The sequence below is a fragment of the Centroberyx gerrardi genome, chromosome 12 (genome assembly GCF_048128805.1).
Source record: "Centroberyx gerrardi isolate f3 chromosome 12, fCenGer3.hap1.cur.20231027, whole genome shotgun sequence".
Taxonomy (NCBI): domain Eukaryota; kingdom Metazoa; phylum Chordata; class Actinopteri; order Beryciformes; family Berycidae; genus Centroberyx; species Centroberyx gerrardi.
This window is the reverse complement of record NC_136008.1, coordinates 17,005,392-17,031,373: the sequence shown is the minus strand read 5'-3', so window position 1 is coordinate 17,031,373 and position 25,982 is coordinate 17,005,392. Positions and strand designations below refer to the sequence as shown.

Genomic DNA, 25,982 nt, shown 5'->3' with positions numbered 1-25,982 from the left:
TAAAAGAACAAAAATGCTAGGTCTACATACTGCCCAAAAGCAATAAACACAAATTTGATACCAGAGACAGTAATTACTTTGTACAGCTTTAATGGCACAATTAAAATCTACTCAATGACATTAATTCAAAAAGATGGGATGCATCAACAAAATCTCAAATCACATTATATTGTCAGAAATCATCTGAAAGTTAAATGTAGGCAAAATGCATGAACAAGATACATAACAGAATAGGTGGCCCCTCAAAAGACACTGTAAAGCAAGACAATTATCTTTAGCAAACAAAAGATAGATTTTTAATCAACTACATTTGCTGGTGAAAGAATACTAGGTTTGAACACTATTCCACAGTTTTACCTAAGCCAGATTGGTATGTAAAAGTTTTATCCATATTTTTCAATGCCACTGTTTTCTAAAACAGATTTGATTGAACATTATTTCCACACAACAAAACATGTTTATCAATCTCATAATTAATTTGGTACACTCCCAACCCATACTTCTTGGTCCCCATTGGATTTATGACAAACTAATGATGAGGTCTTGACAAACAAAAAGTGTAAATAAATTAAAAAAAAAAAAAGTAGGTAGATAAAATAACTCAAACTTTTACAGCCATTTATTTTTGACCTATACAATTATTTGCATTTGTAAAATTCAAACCCACTCACAACTCAACTGAGAGCTTGATTCTTGGCAATAACAATTGACATTTAGTGGGTCAAGAAAAAGAACAGATCAGGACCAACATTGTAGTTACCCAGAGTTTTCTGAGCCATGAGAAATCTGGTGTTGAAGAAATGTCTCCAAGCATGAGAATGTCTCAGTGCACTCAGTGCATTCGTAAAGAACCTCTGCAGAGGTATATTTATCATCCCGGGTATGGTCCATATAGTCATCTTCTATATCCTCTGCAGTACCCTTTTTAAGGACAGGGTCCTGATTGGCACCAGTGGTAGGAGATGTTTGTCCCACATCAGCTTCTCTTGTGCTTGGGTGATTTTGAAGGTGAAGCTCCAGGGAAGAGGAATTCCTGAAGTGAGCTGGACATTGGGGGCACTTATGTGATTCACTAGGTTCCTTTTTGTGGTAGCGCAAGTGCCTTTGGTAGACACATAACAATCCAAATCTCTTCCCACATTCCTGACACTTGTAGTTTACCCTAGTCTTAGTAGCTTGTTTTCCTGTTTGCTTTCCCGTTTGTTCTTCTTCTAATGCTGTTTGTTCATTGTCTAAAGAGCTCTTGGATTTCCCTTCCTTAAAAGCGTTCAGGGCAGAACCATTTTGGGGAGTTGTATGTAATGCCATGTGTTTCAACCCTGGTTTCTTTTCCAATTCAAGTTTGTGATACATGGCTATATGCCTTCTCACGTCACAGCGCTGAGGAAAATGTCTACCACAGAACACACAAGTGTGCATAGTGCCCTTATGGTATCTCATGTGCCGTGATAAACTACTAGAATGATTAAATACACGGTGGCAATGTTTGCAAGGATGCAGTTTGGCATTAGGATTACCCCTTCTTCCACGTCTGCCTTTAGTTCCCACTCTTCTCTTAAATGTTTTTTGTGATTCTTGATTCAACTGATCTATTTCTTCCTGAGTTTGATGTGTGAGATGATGCTCCTTTAGGGCTGTTAACTTTTGGAAACGATCCCCACATAAACCACATCTGTATGGTGTAAAAGTGGATTCAGCATCAATTGCATTGCTAGTATCTTTAAGGGCCTTACTATCCAGATTCTTTACATCAATAGATGTGCCATTGCTGTGACACTTTTCATGTGGTGTATCTTCTAGCTTCTTAGAGTTCACTTCAATTTCTGATGCAAAGGAAACACCAGGTTCTTTTCCCTTGCAATGGTAGAGTGAGTGTGTCTGAAAATCTGACAGCCAGAAAAAATTCAACCTGCACTTCTTACAAGGATATGTTTTCTCAACCCTTTTCTCCTGATTATTCTCAGATTTCCCCAAGGTTTTAACCTTGGGGGACAGGTGATATTCTTTCTGATGAGCATTCAATGCATCCACTTTGAGGAATCGCTTACCACAATGTCCACAGCAGTAAAATCGTTCATATGCATGGTCTTGTAGGTGCTTCTTTAGGTGCTCTCTACCTTCCAAGATCTTACAGCACAAAGTACACTTGTAACCTCGCTCTGTGTTTCGATATTGCTGGTGACGATGTAAACTCTGCTGGCTGTTAAATGATCTGCTACATATTTCACAACGGTAATGGCCCTGACGAGATTTGTCCAAGTTCAAGCCAACCTCTGTTGGTTTTGCCCTGAAGACATCTCTATAAGGAGAGGGATGTGGTGGAAGAGTTGGAGACACTGATTTGATAGGGGGTGGGAAATGTGATGGCAGGGCACCAGGAGATATTGGTTTGACAGAGGAGTAATTTGACTGGGCAAAGCCATTTATAACTGTCAGTGTACCATTTTCCTGTAGCACATATTCTCGAGGGACTTCAAATCCATTGGATGAGCCGTCTAAGGGAAATGACTCCAAAGGTCCATGAATGGTCATGTGCGTCAACACGTTTGGGTATTGGCTGAAACCATCACCACACTCAGTGCAGATGAAGGCACTTGATTCTCCACCAAGCGGTTTTGAGGCGACACCACCCACTGAGTTCTGTTTTTCCATGATCAAATTATAATATTGTCCATGTCCTGATGGCATCTCTCTTCAAGCTATGAGTAACGGTGGAAATCCATCCAGACACCCACAAAGTTTGTGTCCGTATGGGAATCCGTACGTATGACAATTCTGTCAGTTGACTGGCTCTCAAAATGATCTAACCTCTAAATTGTTTAAAAAATTAAAAAATTACTTCTGATCTTCATGTTCACCTCTCTGCTTTGCTTTTCCGTGATATCACCACCTGGGGGGGGGGGGGGGGGGGGGGGATAACAAAAAATTAGTACTTCAAACCATCTTTGCCCAAGTAAGTACACGTTTCTTATGCAAATAAATTTAGTAAAGAAATAATGCCAATCGACTGTGTACTGTACTTTGCATTCAATTCCAATAATCTAAGCCTAGGATAGGAAGCAAAGGCAGAAACCCAATCGAAATGCCCTCTAGATTTACGTTCACTAGCATTGCTGAAAACTAGGGATGCACCGATCACCGGTTTTTGGGGCCAATTTAGATTACAGATTTTTTTAGTAGTGCGATTGGTTGATCACCAATCAGATTACCGCTGATGATGCATTTTACCCAGACTTACTTTCTATAAACATGTACACAGCAAACAGAAACATATATATTTAAATACTACACTGTGTTAAACAGATTGTTCTTATGGCTGCAGGGTATTGCTGATCTGGTGAGCTGTCAAATTAGTTTCTATTTGTTCAAGTCATACATTCAACGGCTTTGTCTTGATCAGGCAGTTGAAATGGTGCTTTGCCAATCACTCATGACCTCAGGTCTGCATGACTTGCATTATAGCAAGAATGATAATCTTGATTATTTTGCTACATATTGTGATCACGATTATTTGTCTTGGTTTCAATAAAGAAGATTATTTTATTGCACTGTTGTACCACAACATATTTTCACTTTTAAGTGCAGTTTTTCTCAAAGTAGCAGCAGCTAGAAAGTCTCGTTTTCCGTCTTAATCTTATTGAGGTCCTTACAATATGTAAATAAATAAAACTAAACAACAAATGTAACTGAAAATATACATGTATAGCATGTAGTGTGGCACTGTATTTTAATTAATAAATGAAATACATAAGAATGTAATAAAAGGCACAGCTACAGGCAAATTTTGCACATCTGTCATCTGGTTTAAAACTAAAGTAGGCCTATCTCCAAATTACAGACCGATGATGCTCTTTTAGTAACTAAAACAATATTTTCACATTCACGTTCTCTCCAACTCCGACCATTCTTTCCCACTTTCCTTGTCGCCATTTTACCAAAAATGGTCTTGTAGGGTTTCACTCTCCCTTTCCCTGCTTAACTTTTGATTTAGTTACATGGGTACACATTTCACATTCAGAGGCTGTGATTGGCCACATGTAATGGAAGCACTTGATATACCACACCGGGACTTTCAGGGACAATGAAATTCTAACAAACACTTCAATATTGACGATTTCCACATTTATTAATCGTGGAAGCGTGATATGATTATCCAGTATCTTACTATCTAGCTGTAGATAACCCATGTAAAAAGCCTGTATGACATGCCCAGCCATAAGTCCAGGTATGCCCATGCATGACACTGATGACAAACACATACCATGTATCTGTTCAACATAATGGGCAAAGAGCACATTCTCCATGTTTCTCTTAATATTAACTTGCATCCTTTACGTCTGAAACACATCAATGTTAATGTCTCAGAGGTCAATATTAGCAATTTGGGCTGTTTCTTGCCCTGCTTTTCCCCAAAAATGCTATGCGACCAGGATAATTTTGTCAACAGAGCACAGGCCAACTTGTTTCATATAAAAAGATGAACCAACTAACTGGTAGGGTGGCACACACTCAAGCAGATTTATTACCAGTGCCAAGCTTTAAATCAAACCCCATGTCTTTGGTATGAGTCCATTAGTCACAAATGCATTCACAATTCACCGATGGAATGACATGGATTGTTGATTGGTGGATTGTTAAAATTTTAACTCTGATTGGCACAAGGTTGATAGACTATGATAAAATGTGCATTTTAGATTATCTGGCAATTCAGAAAAGTTCCAGATGAACTATATGTTCTAAGTGTCACTACAGTATTACTTTATGCAACATGTTCTCAATCAGGATGCCCCAACTGCATTACAGAAAGTAAACATGGAAAACTCAAGTGTTATGGACTTGGCAAAATTCTCCATTGGTTAGAATTGACTAAAACTGTCCTCTGATGCCACGGTGAGCTGTGAACATTTAGGGCCTACACTTTCCCCTTTTGTACTCCTGGTACACCAATGACTGTACCTTCAGCCACCATTCCATCAAGCTGCTCAACACCACCCTGGTGGGTTTCATCAACTAAAAATGAGTTGATGTAGGGAGGAGAGAGGTGGACCATGTCATCACTCACGTCATGGTGTGCTGTCGATAACCTAGAACTGAACATACTCAGAACTGTAGACATCAGGAGGAATCCACCTGCTTGTCACCCCCTGGAGCTCATTGTCTCAACTTTGAGCTCACCCGAGTCATTGAAGCAGGTCTCCAGACTAACTTTCTTCACCACAAACCTTTTTTGTTTGGTGGCACCAGCAGATAATATTTTCATCCAGAGACTGCTTCACAGTAATAAATATGTTGTCTATTAGAGATTCCAAGTGCTGGAGAGGTTGCCTACATTGGAACCCCCTCTTCGCTCCTCTCTTCCTACACCGGTCACTGCAGAATCCTGTGGGCCCACTTCAGCCAGTCCCCCACTACCACGCCAGTCCACTGTGGCTTGGCCAGTCCACTCCCGCCTGATTCTGGGGGATTCAACTGATAGAAACTTCTGGGTTAGCAAGGCCTGCACATTTGCTTCCCAGGGGCACACATTACAAATACACAAGGGAATCTGACCCGTGTTGCAGCACCATCCAGATTGCTCTACTGTTCATTTTTCATATCGGCTCTAGTGACACCGGGTCACAGCAATCTGAGGTGCTTTGAACTGACGTCCAGCAGCTACTCACCTCCCCAAAAGACACTGGAAAAAGGTCTCGATTGCCGGCTCTCTTCCTACAAGAGGTCGAAGCTGTCAACACTTCTCCCGTCTCCTTACGTTAAATGGCTTGCTTAAAGTCAAGTGCCTCAGAGCCCAGCTACACTATATTGATGACTTCCATTTAGTCTGGAGATGCTCCCAATGCTGCCAATTCCTAATATGCCTTACTGCATCCAGCTCATATCATCAACTGAAATAGTCCATACCCTCCAAGGGTAACCCCTGCACTTTCTGTCTCTCTTCAAATAAACAATAGTCAGCCGGGTCAATAGTCACTGTCGGTTCAGTACGCCCATGCGTGCCACGGTTCGTTCAGTTCTGTGTCCCCCCCACTCACCATGTGGGTCCGATCTCCCTGGAGAGTATCTGTCCAATCAGTTATCAGAATTACATGTCAATCTACGATGACGTCACAGCTGGATACCGTTACTAACACAGGAGTATATGGAGCAAATTGTGGAATTTTAAGTTTCACCTTCAGACTCTTGTTAGATTGACTACAATGCTACTGCTGTGCTGGTCTGTGAATCGCCAAATAACAGACATGACGTGATGCGCACATTGGCGCATTAGACATCGATTTGGACCAATTTCTATACATTGACCAACTTTAGATTTTGTGGCTTCCGTGCCAATATTGTGGCAGTGCGCCGCAGAAGAACCCAACGTCACTCTGCAATCACACTGGCAGCACCAGGAGAGGAGAAGAGCTGGTAGGACCAAAACAACTTGTTCTTCCCGCAGCTTTTAAGCAATCTCTCAGTGCGAGTTCAGACAGGCACAGAGCAATAAGCAAAACATTGGGGGTAGTGGTGCAATTCTTGTATTCTCTTCTTCTATTCTCTCATATTGTCAATATATAGGCTATTATCAATAAAGGATACCATTACCTGGATGACTGAAAAATTATCTAATGTACTCCATTTTAAAGTTCCATTTGTCAAACAAATAACTAACCTGTATCTTAAGTGCTCCCTTTCAAGTACTTTGTGTGAAAGATAACATAAATGAAGCGAAGCCTGCAAAGCTACACTGTTCTGTGTTTGTTGCTTGCTTTTGTCCTGTCTACAAGGTACATAAGAATAGAAATGAGACCCCTTTTTCAGAGAAATCTGCTTTTCTGACCCTCTGCCCTGCTACGTCTCTCTGTGCTGTCAATTTCACCTGTATCTTCACATCGTTAAATTACTAGCCTTTGACATTGTTACATTATCCTTTTCCTTCTTTGAAAATATTTTTCAATATTAGTCTAGATTGAGGGGGCAAACATTCAGAGTCAGAGATAAAAAGTTAATATTAACATTATCAGTCCACTCAGTGGATACTGACTAGCAGCTTTATATAGCGTGCTAATCTCGGAAACGCAGCTGTATTCCGAATAACGTTAACTGTTAGTCTTCTTCTCGGGAATTCAGCTGGCCGTCTTCTTGGCATGGAAAAAAAAATCCCTCACGCTCCAAGGAGGTTCTATATTAATGCCCGTATGTGCAATGGGAGATGTACAGATGGTTCCGTTGAGAGAGCGAGAGACAGAGAGAGAGGGAGAGTGAGCGACAGAGAGACAGATCGAGAGAGAGTGCACGGAACAAGTAGGGGCTGAGTGAATCAATGCGCTACATGCAGCTCTACAATTCAATAGTCCAAATCAGAATGTTTGTAAACAAACAGATTGGCTATACTTCCGGGTGGATAACTCGCACCCGTCGGCAGCGGAAATCGTTCGTTTTAAGCAGCGGTAAATACGAGTCAACTAAACAAAACATTAGCGATTATGCCGAAATCAGGTTGTGTTTGGGGCTGTAATGCCAAATATAGCTTGGTACATAATGGATTAGGTTTAGGCTTTTTCTGTTTTAAAGCAACCTAACGGAATCGGTGGATACAGATAATAGTTTACAGGCCGTCTGAATCTACAGAACTGGGGACAGGCTGGCAGCAACCACTCATGACCGGGTTTTGCGGCAGGCATTTTCTTACAGGTCAGTAATAAAAATTATAAACGTCGCTGTTGGGTAGCATAACGTGCAAGCTTGCTAGAGTGACAGTAATACAGTCTCTCGGTTTTGCTAGTCTTGTTTGGGTCTAGCACAGCAGTAGCTCCGTTGTGACTGGCACTGCACTGCCAGTCCCAAGGCGTTCCATTAAAAACCGTTCGGGTAAAATCTTTCACTTCATGTAGGTAAGGTTTCCTGACCGAAATTTTGCCAACATGATGGGCTTTCTGAAACCCTTGAGCCCTTTTCTGTTACACGAGTAAAACATATTGTCAAAGTGCCACAAATGTTTTATCCGCACGGTTTTTAATGGGCCGTGGTTCTATCACAGCACAAGTAGCACAACACACGCAGTGGTTTGTGATCTGGCTTTGCTATCATACCCTGCTTTACAGTCAAGATGCTTTACAATCGAGTCTGAAAGTAAATAACGAACAGTCCACAGTTTCTACTATAAAGCAAAACACTAAAGAATGACTGGTTTGAGGTTGCTTTGTTAGATCAGCACTTGAATTTGAACTTCTGCTCGCTGAATCACACTAACATAGCCTACTTTGTGTCACTGGCTGTCACTGTTTGGCTATATAACATAATATAAAATAAAAACAGAAAGTTATGGTTAATTTGAATAAGACAGTGGCCAAAACAGAACTTTTAGCATTTCTAAACATTTTGGTAAAATATAGTAGTTTGTGGACATGCTTAAATAGGCTATATATTTAGGTTATGTTAGGTTATACACTAACAAATATCAACAGCAACGACATCAGGAACGTCTCGTTTTCGGTGGACAGCCAGAACTACATAATGTCTGTGTATTTCTAATCACAAGAGCTTAAAAAGGGGTCTATATAGCCAAACAGTGACAGCCAGTTTGGTTAAATAACACGAAAAATACTGTAGCGCCGATGCAGCACCACCGACGTTATCCACCCGGAAGTAAGTTCTTTGTTGTTGTGACGTCACGCTGATATGGCCTATTAAAAAAAAAATGTGGCCGTCAGTGCTGATATTGTGGAGGGCCGCCACAAAGTTGTCTATGTATGGGAAACCCTGGGTTGCTAGAGTTTGTAACCAATGTTGAGGCCTTGCTAGAGAGATATTATGGCTAACATTAGCTTCAGGTGGCAGTTGCAAGCTTAGAACAGAAGCTACAGGCCTTTGTTCTCTTTTCAGCTATAACTTAGGCTGCTTTTGAGTAAACATTCTACATGGATTTAGCCATTTAATATTTTTTGTTTACTTCGCAAATTCAAGATTTGTTTGGGTTGGAATTTAACGGTTTAAGCACTTCAAAAACTACTATTCTTTGCATGAACCCCTATTGTTCCCTGGACTCCCCATTTTCATTTCATTCCCATTTTGCCCGGGGGCATGATCCATGTCTGCTGTATGTTCTTGCTAGTGGTGTAACGGACCGTAGTTGATCCGTGATCCGTACGGATCCCCCTCCACGGTTCGGCAGGCATGTGAACCGCGGATTAATTGCAAAGTTTAACCATCATAGTGTGAAATACAGTTTTACTGCCGCTGTTACTTTTTAAAGTAATAATTCCCTACATCTCGATGCAGAGTTGCAGTGAAAAGATACAGACAAGACAGATGCGTGCTGTGTTTTACTTTGAAGCGCAATGATTGCGTTAGGGAAGAAAAAAAAAGGAAGAGCGACTGATTTAAAAGCCGTCACTTTTGCCTCCATTGAGTGAAATCCCGTAAGCTATGACTTTGGGCATTTTCAGTGGTGTAACTGGGAAACTGGGCATGCTTGTCATCATCGAAATAGATCACAAGAAGATTGTGATGTTTATTGCAACTTCGGCAATGTGCTGCCTTCCCTTCGACACAGAAGAAGCTCCAGTCTCTTTGCCTGTCTGTGGCATAGCCTTCAGTGTTGATAGGCTATTACTCGTGACGTGTAACCAGTCAGATAGTGCTGTGGGCGGGACATTGAGCGAGACTACAGAGTGGTGACTACAGACAGAGGCCACATCCACACTAATACGTTTGTTTTAAAATGCATAACTTTTGCCACGTTTACGCCTAGCGTCCACACTACTCCGGCGTTTTCTGACCCCTAAAACGGAGACTTTTGAAAATGCTGCTGACCCAGTTTTAGTTCGAAAACTCTGGGATTGCGTTTTAGTCTGGACAGGCGGAAACGGAGACTTTTGAAAACGATGACGCAGACACCCACGTTTGCTTCCTGATTGGGTCTTATCAGTCACGACGTCCACCTTGGCCGCCTTATACTCGTGTGTTACTTTCAGTAACAGTTCCACCTTGACGTCGGTCCAAGCAAAAAAATCTCTGGTCGTACTTTTCGCCATTGCTGTTCTTCCTCCGTAGTATTTTCTGCAACTAAGCAACCAACCGCAGAGTAGACAATCTGCTTCCTGTTTACACCGGCACGCGCATGCCCAGTGTACGTGAATGGTCATGTGATATGCGTTTTCAGGCGTGTTAGTATGGACGGAGATTATTTCTGAAACGCTCGTGTGGACGGAGATCGTTTTCGTTTTAAAACACCGTTTTAAAACGAAAACCTATTAGTGTGGATGTGGCCAGAGAGAGGCAGCTGCATCAGAGCCAAAGTAGCACATTTTTAAATTAATTTAACCCTAACCCTTTTTTTTTTTTTGCTGATCCGAAAAATGATCCGATCCGTGACTCAAAACTGTGATACGATCCGAACCGTGAGTTTTGTGATCCGTTGCACCCCTAGTTCTTGCACTCAAACCTACTAGCAGACTCAAATAAATAAGAGGTTAGTTACAATTTTTGACACTTAGTGTTGTATGCCTGTCACCACAATTGAACAATGATTTTATTGAAAATGTGAAGTCTTTGATTTCCATACTATTTACTACTAGTGAGAACAATGTGTATATGGTCATACTTCAAACTGAGTGTAACACATACAAACTAGGGCTGAAACGATTCCTCGAAAAACTCGAGTAACTCGATTACTAAAAATCATCGATGCAAATTCTTTGCATCGAAGCTTCGTGTAATCCATATAACTATATACACACTCAGTGTTTCACACGGATGATTATTACTGTTGCACAACGCGCTGGAGAAAGAGAAAATAGCGAGGGGCGAAGAGAAGAGACAGGCCAGAGAAAACGACAGAAAGTGTCCAAAGTTTCGGATCCAGTGTTGCCAACTTGGCGACTTTGTCGCTAGACTTAGCGACTTTTCAGACCCCCCTGGCGACTTTATTTCTCAAAAGCGACTAGCGACAAATCTGCCGACTTTTTCTGACCCTGGGAAGCAATGTTAATGTGTTGAATCCCAAAGCATTTGGCAATAAATTGGTTCGGCTGATGCCGGTTTTCTCTACTTGCTTGTCTAATCCAGAGGGGTCTGACGGTCACAGCGCTTCCCACACACAGTGTAGCTCCTTCCCTCCGCTGAGAGCAGGGACTGTAGGATAGGGTCCACTTGTAATTGCTACCGGCGTACGCCGAAACTGGCCCGGGTGGGCGGAGTCAGCACTTAATATTAAAACGGGATGAGATGAAGGCTAGTAAAGAATGCACGTTAATTATGGCTATATGTAATGGCTAGTTAAGAACGTAAATCAATATGGTGGCTAGTTATGATGTCCCTAAGTTAGCTAAGTTTTGCTCAAGAAAATAACCACAGAAAATAAAATGCTGCAGTCAATTTGTGAAAGCCTGAGCTTCATTCATGTTATTATTATGATAGTCACACACACATACACACACACACACACGCACACACACACACACCTACTCCCCTCACAGTGATGCATAAAATACCCCAGAAAGCAAAATATCAGGTGGTGTAAGTAGCAATTGGAGCCTAAAATGCACCAGTCCAATACAGCAGGTATATTCAGTTTAGTTTGATTGCAGTGAGTAGGGTCAGCAGGTGTAGGGCAACCCTTCAACATAGTAAATAAATGTACATTAGCCAGTCTTATGAACTTGTATGATATTTAGGCCTAGTAATAAATATCAATAATAATAATTATTTCACCTCGTTTTCAGTAAATCACAGTGTCGTATGGACAGCTTTGTGCGGACAGCTTTTCTCTTTTGTATATTTACTATTGCTCTTTAATAAAGCAAAAGTATTTCTTATCCGATTACTCGATTAATCGATGGAATAATCGGTAGAATACTCGATTACTAAAATAATCGATAGCTGCAGCCCTAATACAAACCACTCTTTCGTATGCAGAGAACATTAAGCCAAACTACATTAAAAAATCTAGCAATTTACTTTTGGCCTGGTTCATTGGCAAAAGTACATATAAGTACATAGGACCTCAGGCTTTTTATGAATCTTTAGCAGCCACTTTTCAATTCGGCATTCATTCAATACAGCAAACAGCTTTTATTTCAATAAAATTTCTTCAAAATTATTTCAAATAAAAATCTTTTAGAATTGACATTGTTCGTTACCCACCCTCCATGGTGTATTTTGGTTGGGAGAAGAATAACAGGCGAACCAATTCTCAAAGTTTAAATTTTGTGCTGTTTGGTGGATTGTAGGCCTATGTATGCCGAATTATAAAGTGGATTCTTAAGATTGAGAAAAGGACTTGGATCATTTTTATGGGACCATGCATCTTTGCCGATAAACAACAAAAAGGTCTGTGATAATACAAGTTTTTGTCCTTTCAATGTGCAATCTTATTCCTCTCCCATTGATTTCAAGTATTCTGTGCGCCATTTCCCACAACATTAGTGCATTAGTTCAACTATGTCATCTGTAAGAACAAGAAAAAACAAGACTACGAGTGTAACAGCCCTGCAATGCTGAATTTTGTGGAAGCGTCTCTGCCTGGAATTGAACTCAGGTCTCCCGCTTGAGAGTCTGCAGTCTAACTCCCTGCGTGCCATGTGACCCATAAAGTGGTGAACAGAGCGACTGACCGACAATACCATTGATAGAGCCCCTGCTGTTGTGGGGCTAAAAATCTAGTTTAACCATACACCACAACGGCCCAGCCATCACTAGGGACATAGTCTTACCGGTCGTAAATGCTGGTCTGACTTCTCTGAACCCCTTGGCCTAAACTCCAATAGCCATCTGTTATCTTCTACGGTGAACTGTCCAACGTACGGTGAGTCATTTCATCAATCTCTCTCATACTGCCCCTAGGTATAGCTACTATGCTAAACTCAGATATTAATTTATTTATGAATTCTCAGAGTTGCTCTCCCTCATGTCTAAACATGACAATCCTTAGCGATTTTCTGTTGTCCCTCACATGCACCAGCTAGTCAATCTATGCACCTTATTGAATCTTTTAACCTTGTTCAATCTGTAAATGGCTCAACACACATCAAAGACCATACCCTTTATCTAGTGCTGGCTTCTGATCTGTCCCTTTGTAACTTTGAAACAAGAGGTTTGCGTGACCACAGGGCAACTGTTTTTGATGCTCTAATGCCTTATCCTACCCCTAAACCTAATACACCCGTCCGGTCCTGCATCCTTAAATCTGCTACTGTCAGTAAATTTTCTGACGATTCGCCTATCTATATTATGATATTACTGAAGCTTCTTCACTCCTTTGCATTCATTAATACACCAGATATGATGTTACTATCCCTTGTGCCATAATCCAAGGTGAGCATTCATATAGCACCCCAACTCAGAGTTTAACAGAATTACATACTACCATGCAAATGAGCACCACAAAAAACATCAGGCTATACCGTCACAATGTTTTGCGTAAAAGGTTTGGAATTTATCAAATTGGCCTGCATTCTTACTCAGTTCTCCAAAGTTGCCTATAGCAGCTTTAATATAGGCCTAAGCTTAAATATAAAACTTTTATATACCTTTCTACACTTACCTACACTCCAATTACAGTTGTCCAATATTCAGACTGAATGGCCATTTCATTTTCAACTTAATTTGGACTTGAATATAAAGTTCTGCTCGCTGAATCACACTAACGTTAAACATATAGCCTACTGGTTGACTTTATAACGTAAAATAAAATAAAGACAGAAGGTTACGGTTAATTTGCATAAGTCAGTGGCCAAAATTGAGTAGTTTGCGGACACATTCTTTAAAACTGTAGCGCCGATGCCTAACCCTTATACACCCAGAAGTAAGTTCTTTGTTGTTGTGACATCATGCTGATAGGTCATAGTCATTATTATTTCTCTTAATCTAGCAAAAGTGTATCCAAGTATCCATTCACATGCTGCCGCCACAATCACAGGAAGTGATTATGTGACATCACACGCATTTCGAGAGCTTGGCGTCATCAAAATAAAAGTTAGATACTATGTTGCCCTTGAAAAGCATAACAATGACTGTTAAATACTGAAAAAGCAATTGATGTTACAAACATGCAACGGAATGACAGTGTGATGATTTAGGGGATAGTTTTGTTTCTTACGACATATCGTGCCAATCAGATGTGTTAACAAAACTGAAAGCAAGGTGAACAGATGCTGTGGTTAGCTAGAGCCCACCCTGGCAAAATGTAAACAAAGAACCGATCCAATGAGTCCGTGATAAAATAACCAATCCCCAGTCAAAACTAGCACTTAAACTAACCACGTATATCAGACACTGTTAACAGTCACGTGTAAAAATGCAATCAACAGCTGTTGCCACGAGCTACAGCTTTTGGCAACAACTCTTGGCCTCTAACATTGCCACCAGATGGTGCACGTCCCCTAACAGCCCTAGTATTAGATAGCTAGTTAGCTTAGCAAGCGAACGCTAAATTAACCTAATGCAAAACACTGAAGGCGTAGCGTGCGTTTGTTGCAAGGGTCACAGATACTGATAACAAACATCAAGTAGGCTAACGTTAAATAACAGCAGTCCACTAATTGTAGCCAATTAATACGACGTTGTTTGCCAACATTATGACCAGTAGAAAGCTAGCTAGCTGCTACACTGCTAGTAAGACAGCATTGTGATTTTATTTTTTACCTATACGCTTTTACTTGAAACCAATTTGCTTGAACAGTTACATATTCCTTACCACAAATCTTGGTACATTTCACAATCCCGTACGTCTCATGAGCAGCAGCTTAATGTTATCGGTATGTACTCGACGACTGGTGACTGCTGCAGGCCGGAGCCGTCTCTCTGAGCCCCGCAAGATGGTGAGGAGCTGGGTCACATGATGTCGCGGTGGGGACGGAAACCAGCTAGGATTCGCTCCAAAAGAAAAGAAATGCTCCGATATATATGAGATAGATATAAATAGCCTATAGCTATCCACATCTAAAAACACACACCTATGTATTCTCCAAAACGTCCAATTTCTGACATGAAAGCAAAGGTTTCTTTTATTTTATACAACTTTCTATACCACTGTTTGTCTAGTTTTGTAACTTATGTCTTATGTGGAAGCCTGTGCGTCAGGTAGGCTAATTGGGATCCTAACTATAGCCAACAAACCAACTAGCGAACCCATATTGAAATAAAACATTTAAATAATTAATTAAAGAGATTTGCTTAAAATGCGAATATTTTCTATATTATTTGAACTATTAAGTAACTGTTTCTTTTATTTTTTTGTTACATATAGCATCTTGACATGAATCCCTTAAATTATTCTCCTCGGTTGACCGCATGAACTACAGGAGCTCCAAACGTTTCCACAACTCACTGACAAGTCCTGTCGGTTCCATAGCTAGTGTAGTACTCTCTTTGATTATAATATCCCTGCTGCAGAGTGACCCACTTCCTGCCTGTGGTGGAATAGACCTAAAGATGCAGAACAGCACCCTCTGCTGGTAATGAGAGCGCGTGGAAGTAGCTCCAAGGTTCGGACACTTGGCATTTATGGCAGTTAAAATGAAGTTATGGCAATTGGTAATCGAGAAGTGTTAGGTCAGAGGAGGTGTGTGTGTGTGTGTGTGTGTGTGTGTGTGTGTGTGTGTGTGTGTGTGTGTGAGAGAGAGAGAGAGAGTTGAGATTCCTGGCACAATCTTTTCTGCCATGATGTGGTGATTATGGAATGTGTATTATGAATGGAAACACATTCAAATCCAATCCTTATTTTAATAAAAGCAATAATGATAACAATAATAACAACAATGGCAACAACAACAATAACAACGATAATAATAATCATTACCATGATATATACTATGTATTTGTACATGTATAGAATAACAACTATATTGACAGGCTCATATCACACATAACCAGAGTCATACATAGAGTTTGGCAATGACTTGATCATATCTGAGAGTGAGGGAATAATGGAATACGTATAATGGGATTAGCACAATCTGATTACAAATCTGATGAATGTAATCTGTTGGGGTTTATGAAATAAACACAGATTAGAGCTGTTTCAGTAAGTGGTTGGATCACTGAAATGTGTTTGAAGGGAAATAACATTAAGATTGTGAGATTATGGCAATTTGAGATAAACTAATGGTTTTAGGGTTAGATAAGGTCGTTTTGAAGTTTTTAAAGTTACTGTAATTAATGGTGAATGAGCTGTTAGCTTCATGTTGTGTAGAATTTGGAGACACAGACACATTACTGAGTTGGATTAATGCAGAACATTACTGATTATATTTTAAGAAAGTAATCAGTAATTTGTAACAGTGTTGTTACAAACTGGAGCCAACACTGATTATAGAGAAGGGGCACCATTAAGGTCTGTGTGGTAATGCAGCCCAGCAAAACTCTTAAAGTGGATCTGGTATTTTTTATTTATTTTTTAAATCAAAATTTAGACAGATGTCAAGTTTTAGACAAAGTGATTAGACACTATACAAGCCATTTTGTATTTGCAAGTACATAGCAAATGGATAGATATCTTCAAACAAGATGAGAGATGATGTGTATTGTGTAGCCTATATTAAACTTAGCTTACTACTGTACTATTGTGCCAGGCATGATATTCATACACTGTAACCTAAAATGTGTTTTGTGGATGTGTACCACTCAGCCTTGAAAATTTCCAATGTTGTTTTCAGAACTCTTACAGTAATATATTGTTTGAGGTACAGTATATTTAATCAATGTTTCAATCTCAGAGAATGTATACAGATATCTTAAAGGGTCCTTGTATGAAACAATACAAAAAATTGCAAATAAAAAAAAAAAAAAGAAGGTAATTTGCTATTTACAATTGTTTGTGTCAATCTCATAGACACCCCTACACCTCAGCCTCAGAAAAAGACTTCTCCTTGCTGCGACTGATAACTGCTGAGTTTGTGTAGGTGTTGGATCGAGACACCTCTTCCTGGAAGGCAGTCTCCAACACCTTCAGGATGGATCTGCGAACTTTATCCTTGAAATCCTGGCCCATGAATACATACAGCAAGGGGTTCAGGCAGCTGTTGAGAAAGGCCAGGCTGGTGGCTATAGGGATGCCAATGGTGATGACATGGTCTAAAGTTTTACTGTGCTCCATGTGGTTCACCATCTCAATCAGAGCCATGATGTGATAGGGAGCCCAGCAGAGGAAAAACGTGGTGATGACAGCAGCGATGATTTTGAAGGGGCGGCTTGACTGGCTGGCCAGGGAACGGTTCCTCCTAAGACGATGGATTATCACAGCATAACAGGAGACAATGATAGTGAAGGGCACCACAAATCCCAGAATGAAGTGGGTAATGGTCATGGCCCGATGACGAAACTGCCGCAGCTGAACTATGGCCGGCGTTTCGTAGTCATCAGAAAAGGCAAAGTTGTTGAAGCAGTTAATGATGCCCTCTTTGCTAAATGATGCCCCGGTGTCCCTGAAGACGAAGTAGGGAGTGCTGAGAACCAGAGCCAGTACCCAGACACACAGACTCACACAAGACGCCTTGCGTACACTCCGGTGGTTCTGGGCCCAGACTGGCCACACCACAGACACACATCTGTCCGCACTGATGACCACCAGAATGTAGACGCTGGCAAACATGTTCAGAAAGCTTACAGTGCTGTTAAGCTTGCACATGAATTTGCCGAAGGGCCAGTGGAAGTCCATAGCCGTGTAAGTCACACTCAGGGGCAGGAACGCTGTGAAGAGGAAGTCAGCCACCGCCAGATTGAGGAACCAAATGGTGTTAACCGTTTTCTTCATTTTGAATCCTGTCACCCAGATGACCACTCCGTTTCCCAGTACCCCAAGCACAAAGGCCAGGCAGTAAACGATGAGAGACATGATGTTGAGAGACTGTTTGAGTTCAGCATGCTCGTCGTCATCATACTCGTCTGTTGAATTTTCGTGGTAGAAAGGAGTAGTGGCCATAATCTCCATCATTGTCTCGTGACCTGGAATAGCAACATGAAAAATAAATATTTGCTTTGTTTCTCATCATAACTCTCTCTGTTTTGTAATATGATCTACCTGCAATTTTATTATCATCTCCTAGAGGTCAGTAACACTCCTTCATAATAAATGAGACTGTTTTACAAAATATTGAAATTATTTTAATTATTTCAATTTCAATTATTTTGAATCAAGCATTATATCAAACTTTTCAATATTTGAAATGATTTGTTATAGCTTCACTACTGTCAATTTCTTAAAAGGTCTTTAAAATAAATTAGTTCTTAACAGTCACAGTACCATGAATTGTGCAACATTGGCAAGAGCAATAGCCTATTTTTCACATTCGGAGACACATTCATAGGCGAGTAATATCTTGTACACCAACAGAAAGTCAAGACAAATATGAAAATGTCATTTTTAAGAATATGGTTTCTCATCAACTTTCTCGGAACACAGGGTTAAGAAATAATCTAATCTATGGTGAAAATGAGTATGCAGTTTAATAAGATCTTCCTCATTGCTTAACGTTTTTTCATTTCCCCTTTATAACCTTATGAGTAAGGTTTATTAGTACATGCAAACAGCACAACAACTTGTCGTGGGATGAAACTCCCATGGTTAGACACACGCACATAACAAAAACCCTATTTGATGAACTAAACTTTTGATAAGGTCATTAGGGGTGAATAAAAAAAATGGGTAAACTATAATATGAGTTCCAATCTGTGATTCATCGGGGAAACAACAAAATAAATATTTTCAGAAAAATATAAAAAAAAAAACAACAACAACATTACTTAATGCTTTTTTCATTCAGAGACTACACATATCTTATCGGTTTGATACTACTCACCATAATGTATAGGCTACTGTGAAGTACGTTATAGAAGTTAAAGTCAACCTTAAAAGGTGGTAGCCTAAACTGTATTCCGCAAAAGTAAAAAGTTGCACAAACTGAGTTTAGGTGGTTTTCCCTTCACCACATCCCTGGGTAAAATGTTTATCTAGGCATACATCAGATATTTTTTATTTTTTATTATTCGCTACATAAAATGTTAGAATAAGAATAATAAAGGCAGCCTACCTTTCGCTCTGATGGAGGGATGTCTGCGGAACCAGCCCCGTTAAGTCTTCAAAGGGCTGTGTGCTGCCACCTTAAATAGGAATAAAATTTCCCGTCCGATTTTTTCAGAATAAAAGCGTAATTTCAACAAATCCACAACACTATAGTACATTGACTAAAAAAAAACGTATTTTTTCACAAAAAAACAACAAATAATTAAGCAAAAAAAAAATTTGCAAATCTGTACAATGTTTTTCTATGACAAGAATTGTTGTAATCATTTAGTTGAAAGTTCCCCTCTAACAGGGATTTGCCTTTCCCATATATAGACCTCCGGATCTAAAGCGATTGCTCTGTGGGGAAATCAATGGGGTTTTCACATAAGCATCCCTTACAGACTGTATTTAATGCAGGCTTTTTAAACTTGGACCTTTTTTTTTTTTTTTTTTTTCACCCTTCATACATTTGTCTCTCTAATGACACTGCGTCCATTGAATTCTGTAACAGTTTTCGAGTCAAAACAATAATTTTGCTTACACTGGCGCACCTGTGCGCCTAATTTGTGTCAGCTGCTTGCGGGACTTCTAGCATGTTGAATACCTTATATAACGTTACTAGCCTACTGTTTGTCTAGTTTTGTAACTTATGTTTTATGTGAAAGACAAGCCTGTCGCCTGTGCGTCGACTAATTGGGATCCTAACTATACCTAACAAACTAACTAGCGAACTTACTAACCCATATTGAAATAAAACATTTCAATCATTAAGAGATGTGCTTAAAAATGCGAACATTTTCTATATTATTGGAACTATAAGGCATGTGGCATAATGTTGGATATTTGACTTTATTCTTTGATCTTGAGTTATTTCATGCGATCGGCACATTAATTTTACAGGTTTTTTTTGTATCTATAATATTTGGGCGGATTTCTACGCCATTGGGCTGGTTTTGAGCAATCATTGGTCTGGAAAGGCTGGAAACTGACAATCCAATCTGGCAACACTGAACGCATATCACCTTGAATTGTGGGATTGCTAACGTTTGGAAAAGTTTGCTTGGTGGATGTTCGCGGGCTGCTTTCACGGTAAGTGACTGTTTTGTGTTTTACAATAGCATATTCAGATTTTGTTTTAACATAATCCCTGTAAAAATATACAATTTAATTTTCTGAGAATTTTGTTTCTCTAGAACTGTTCGATCTGTTCAGGTTATTACTCAATGGCATGACCAAACTGCTGCGTTAGGCTGTGTTACCGAGTACATAGACTACCTATTGCAAGTTCAGTTAGCTGCTATTGCATTGACTTATAGCGAATTCATAGTTAGTGTGTCAGCCTTGACCATAGGCCTATTCACCCATGGTCATCGAGCTCCATCAACCAGTAGTGTTTTGTATTTCAGCTGTGTGACCGCAAATTTACAGTAGGCTACCCTAGTGCTGTATGTGTGTCACGATGGCAGCTGTCAGACAGTAACGACCACCAGAGAGAGAGAGGCTGTCGGATAGTTTACGCTGCTGCTGCAGGTTGCATTTTATAAATCGGTCTCAGATCCCAGTTTATTGAATAAATTATGGTTAAGGAAAGCCTAGAAACATTAGCTAGTCTGCTCATAAAATCTGTGTGGTGTTGGCTGGTTTGTTGTCAGATCGCAGCGCTGAACCACCAATGATAATATTAATATAATCTAATTTAAAATAATCTGATGGAAATCAGCCTCTATTATCCATCATTATATTTTAGTTAATGAATCGTCTTGCTTTGTCAATCCATCGTCATCGAATTCCACACCAGTAGTGTTTTGTATTTTAGCTGTGTGACCGCAAATTTACAGTAGGCTATGCTACCCTAATGCTCTGTGTGTGTCACGAGGCTCATCGCTAGGTTACAATGGCAGCTGTCAGACGGAGGCTGTCTTGGGAGGCTGTCAGATAGTTTAGGCTGCTGCAGATTGCATTTTATAAAACTGCCTCAAATCTCAGTTTATTGGAATATTCTAGTTAATTCTAGGCTACTTGTCACAATTATCATAGAAATATTTGCTAGTTTGCTCATGAAATCTGTGAAATCTGACTTTTGCCGACAGCTCCAAATTGTGATTCTCTCTCTGATAGGAGAGAATGAGGGAGCCGACCAGGGCCTGGGCATCATCCTGCTGCTCCTCGCGCATTTCAAAGAGAAGCGTGATGGGATCATCATTGACGTTGATGTAAGTATCTCATATATCATTTGTATAACTGTTGTGTCATCACTCACTTCCTAGTCTCGCGTTGGTATCCCTCAAGTCCGCTATGCTCTGACAGGAGGTCTGGAAAAAAGCTAGATTGCAAATAGTTGTTTGAATGGAACGCCCAGCTCAGGTGCTCGGGCACGGCTTGATTGACGTGCAGCATTTTGCCCGCACAGCTGTCTGTGTTTTTTCCGACCAGGTGGATATTACAAATTTAATTGCTCATATAGTTGATAAACAATGGAGGAGAAATGTAGGAAAGCATTGCAGATCTATGTGCACTGCACAAAATAGCATGTTTGCATCAAAAAGTTAAGCTGTATGACAAAATTATATTCTACCTTCTGTTGTAAGCATCTATTCCGATTTGCATTCAATTATGATAAATCATTTTCATTATTTTATCTTTTTGTTACAGTCATTTGCCACAGTTGAGGACATTGAAGCCAACACCCTGCCAATCTCCCCCAAGGCTGCAAGGTAGGGATTTGAAATGTTTGCAATGGTGTGTTGATATGTTTGTTTGATGTGTATGTGTGTTATTTGATTTTTTTTGTGATCAATTGTTTTTAATTATTTATATCATATAATAAAACAAGGATCATCAGAACACTTCTATTTGGTATATGATAGACATTACACCTTCTCTAAAATACACCATATATTACTTGCCTCAAGCATTAATCAAGGTGATGGTATGCAATATTCAAGATATACATACATTAAACAAAGCAACAACAACAACAAAATAAATAAGTAAATAAAAATAAAACAAAATATTAGTGAGGCAAGACTAAAGAGAACGGAGAACACATGAGAAGAGCCAATGTCAAACATAAGGTAGTGTTTCTGGCTGACCATACTAACTGCCAATTAATATCTAATATAAATGATGATAAATCTCGTATCCACAAAGTATTTAAGGAAAGGGCTAATTGTTTATGTTTTAAGATGAATTTATAAAGGTTTGAGACCACTCCTTTAGCGACTTGCTTCAGGATTTTAGTGATTGGATGAAATCCCAAACTACTCCCCCCTAGTACTCCATAAGTACGCAGTGCGGTACATAGTTGCAAGTAGAAAAAAAGGAGGAACTGGGGAGGTTCAATTTTAACTGGAGATCTTGAAAAGTAAGAAGACCATCTTGTCCCAAGATGTCATGCAAGATGAAAACTCCCCTGTTACTCCATTCATAGAAAACAATGGGCCGACCTCCCACTAAGATGTCATGATTATGAAATATTGGAGTATCTGTGTGCCATTTATTTTCAATTTTAAGTTCTTGGCATACTGAGCGCCATACCGCAAGAGTGTTGTAGATGATGTGTGTTATTTGATGTGAGGTTTCCTGTTGTATCTATCTTGTGTTTTCAGGGGAAACGCTGATGAAGTCAAGTAGGTGGCTGCTGTTGGTGAAGGGCCGAGTGGTGATGGGGCCATGGGAGAACACCACAGCTGGTGCAACTGTGCTGCTCTCCCGGAGGAGGCATTCAGCACCTTGGAATTCATTCAAAGGTACAATAAATAATTTTTAATTGTGAAAATATTGTAAACAAGTACAGACCTGTACAGGCCCAAGGCGCGTGTGTTGTTCCACTATCTGCGGCCACACTGATCCGTTGGAAAACGGACAGAATTATTGACGGATAGATTTCTGTCCATTGGGCTGTTTTGGAACGTCAACATGATGGAGAGGCAGAAATACAGCAGCAGCTTCGCTCATAAAGGTGCTACTTCATAGAAACAAGTTACAGGATAACACTGGTGTTTTTTAATGCATTTCTTACCGTCAACCAATCCTATGAAAATAACAAAATCAGCAATGAATTTGTTTTGCCAACAAGTCTCGTCCATGTAGCCGATGCCCAATAAAGCCATTTCCCAGCAGCCATAGAACTCCATTGTATTAAAAAACGATTAAAAACACGTCAAAGAGCCATGCCGTTGCTCTGGGCAACATATTTCATCATCACGATGCACCGGGCCAGCCAACTTTTTCCTCAAACAACTTAATAAGCCGGCTGTAAACACGCTTTCGATCTCAGGAAAGTAGTTCCGTAGCACCGAAAATAGTCCCCGGCGTAATGAAGAATTTGTTCCCATTTGATTTGGTAATAACTACAACAGTCTGACTTTTCATGGTAACAGTTAGCGATTTTTAAAATAGAAACTATGTCTTTGTGAGCTGTATTTAAAGGTTTTTAGCTTACAATTGGAGCTGATGACTTTTGGGTTGACCGCTAAAAACGGTACGTGGGAAGTGGGAAAGTAACGGGAGTAGAGCAAACGCATTGTTGATTTTGTTATTTTCATAGGATTTGTTGACGATAAGAAATGCATTAAAAACACCAACGTTATCCTTTAAATTAAAAAGCTTTATCACATTGGGTTGAAAATAGGAAAGAATGTCTAGTTTCTTCTTTTTCGACATTTTCACAACACCCCTAGATTAGATCAGATTAAACTGTCTGTGCTTGTCATGATTGTGCGTTTGTTTAACGTGGCCTGGCATCCCGGTTGAGTGGAGTTTTCCGTTTTTAAGCACTGTGATTGGCCCGAAGGTCCAAACACCGCCCAGTCGGACAAAATTGGTCATAAAATGAACCGAGCCAGTAGTTTAAGCTCCTAAAACAGGTACAACCATCTGTACTGCTCCTGTTTTGTTTTTTTTTAGAACCGGAACGCGTGTTTCGCCGTCAAATTCACTCCCGGAACGGCGTACCGGTGCGTTCCGGCCAATGACCCTCTTGCTATAGCCTAGATTTGTTTCCTCTGTTAAGAGACTCTAATCTAGTCTCTAGTCTCTAGTCAAAAAACATTCCCGGTTAAAGCCCTGGAAGCCCGATGCTGATGACGGGAGCAATACTCGGCTAGCGTGACACGTTTATCAGTTAAATTGCCTATTCCACCAACGTCACTTAAATACCACAGGTAATAACGTGACCGACCGTTAAGGTTTGCAGGACAGCAGAAGATGTAGATGTAGATAGGCTCTGTGTGAGATCCAATATGGCCTGGGACTGAATGTGGCATTTAGCCCATAGGCGAGGCCATCTCTTAGTCAAAGACGCCCTCTAGAGGCCATCTCACAAAGTGACATCCTCACTAAGTGTTACCTGACTGACTGACTGACTGACTGACTGACCTGAATTTGCCGCATGATGATAGTCAATAGTCAAGGAATGACACCCTCTATCTGTTTTGCATAAATAAATATTAAACAATTAGGCAGGATCTTTGCCAGGATCAGGCTAGATACTCATGCAAAGAGGAGCCAGAACAGAGTGAAAATTGTTCTTCTGTCTCTCTGGTTACTACGCATTGGCACATTTGAGGATCCCCCATATAGTTCAGGCTGTTTTGCTGGACACACATTCGTTCCCTTTTAAGGAATGGTTCACTCTATTCTATCTCACTATCTATCTAATACTCACTAATCTATTCACTAATTTGAAAATAAATTAAATAATTGCTAACCTCCTAGATCTTACAGTATGTATTTTTATAGTGTGTCTATAGTATACATAGTGTACAGTATGTTTATTTTGTGTATTCTGGCATAATGGGACAATGGAAAAGCAGGCCAGGTTTAATTGAATGCCTTGTCTCTTATGTCTAAATATCGATCACCAAACAATTTATTTTGTTTTTACAGAGGATTTGTCGGCATCAACCCCTCTGAGGGATCCAAGGCCAAGAGGAGGCAGGCCATGAACGTGTTCACACTGATGGACTTTGAGTGGATTGGCAAGTCATGAGAGTGCAAATTAGCATTGTTAGTTTACACTACCACTCAAAAGTTTTGACACACTGATCAAATCTGATCATTGTTGAAACTGATCATTGTTTTTCATGTGTTTCATGTTTTTCATGTTTTTCATTATCTTAAAGGATACGGCTGGTGTTTTTTAATGCATTTCTTACCGTCAAAAAATCCTATGAAAATAACAAAATCAACAATGCGTTTGCTCTACTCCCGTTACTTTGCCACTTCCCACGTTCCCTTTTTAGCTTTCATCCCGGAAGTCATTGGCTCCAATTGTAAGCTAAAAACCTTTAAATACAGCTCACAAAGACATAGTTTCAATTTTAAAAATCACTAACTGTTACCATGAAAAGTCAGGCTATTGTAGTTAATACCAAATGAAATTCAAATGGGAACAAATTCTTCATTACGCCGGGGACTATTTTCGGTGCTAGGATTTGTTGACTGTAAGAAATGCATTAAAAAACACCAGCCTTATCCTTTAAGGCCATTTTGATCTAAAGATTTACTCTTAAATGCTTGAAATGTGTTTCCTAGAGAAATATAAATAGTGACGTTGATGCCTGTGAATGAATTTCTTTCCAAAGCCTTTGCCTTTCCATCAAGGCAAAGGGCGGCTACTTTTGCGGCTACTTGTAAATGCAGAACTATATTTTTTCATTAAATGTTGAACTTCAGTGAGCAGTTTTCTGTCTTTTGTTGTATTGGTGCATAGCTTTGTAAGGTTTACAGTAATGTGCAGTATAATCACGTTCATATTGCAAAATTCTTAATTTCCAGCACAGTAGCCTACTTGTGTCTCACAGTGACGACCATGCACATTTACAGTTAAGTACTGGCAGATCATTTACAGTAATTTACTGGCAATGAAGTTGCCAACATGCTATTGTGATTTCACAAGAAGGTACTGGAATTATTTACATTAATAATCATGTATATTTACAGTTAAGTACTGGTATACATTTACAGTAATTTACTGGCAATAAAGTTGCCAACA

The 25,982-nt window shown here is 39.9% G+C and overlaps 2 protein-coding genes across 2 annotated transcripts; both read right to left on the bottom strand.

Moving 5' to 3' along the window:
• Positions 1–98: 98 nt before the first annotated feature.
• On the bottom strand, positions 99–14,787 carry LOC139933072 (uncharacterized). Its single transcript, XM_071927091.2, has 2 exons — positions 14,678–14,787; positions 99–2,890 (listed from the first exon to the last, which is right to left on the bottom strand). The coding sequence occupies exon 2, from the start codon at positions 2,686–2,688 to the stop codon at positions 757–759; it is 1,932 nt and encodes a 643-aa protein (XP_071783192.1). The 5' UTR covers positions 2,689–2,890; positions 14,678–14,787; the 3' UTR covers positions 99–756.
• Positions 14,788–16,430: 1,643 nt separating this feature from the next.
• On the bottom strand, positions 16,431–19,042 carry LOC139933021 (chemerin-like receptor 1). Its single transcript, XM_071927003.2, has 2 exons — positions 19,011–19,042; positions 16,431–17,925 (listed from the first exon to the last, which is right to left on the bottom strand). Exon 2 carries the CDS (start codon positions 17,912–17,914, stop codon positions 16,820–16,822), a length of 1,095 nt encoding a protein of 364 aa, XP_071783104.2. The 5' UTR covers positions 17,915–17,925; positions 19,011–19,042; the 3' UTR covers positions 16,431–16,819.
• Between the last annotated feature and the right edge of the window lie 6,940 nt (positions 19,043–25,982).

Bases quoted from the DNA above. Each gene is read 5' to 3' on its own strand.
- LOC139933072 (XM_071927091.2), bottom strand. From the start codon at position 2,688: ATGCCATCAGGACATGGACAATATTATAATTTGATCATGGAAAAACAG.
- LOC139933021 (XM_071927003.2), bottom strand. From the start codon at position 17,914: ATGATGGAGATTATGGCCACTACTCCTTTCTACCACGAAAATTCAACA.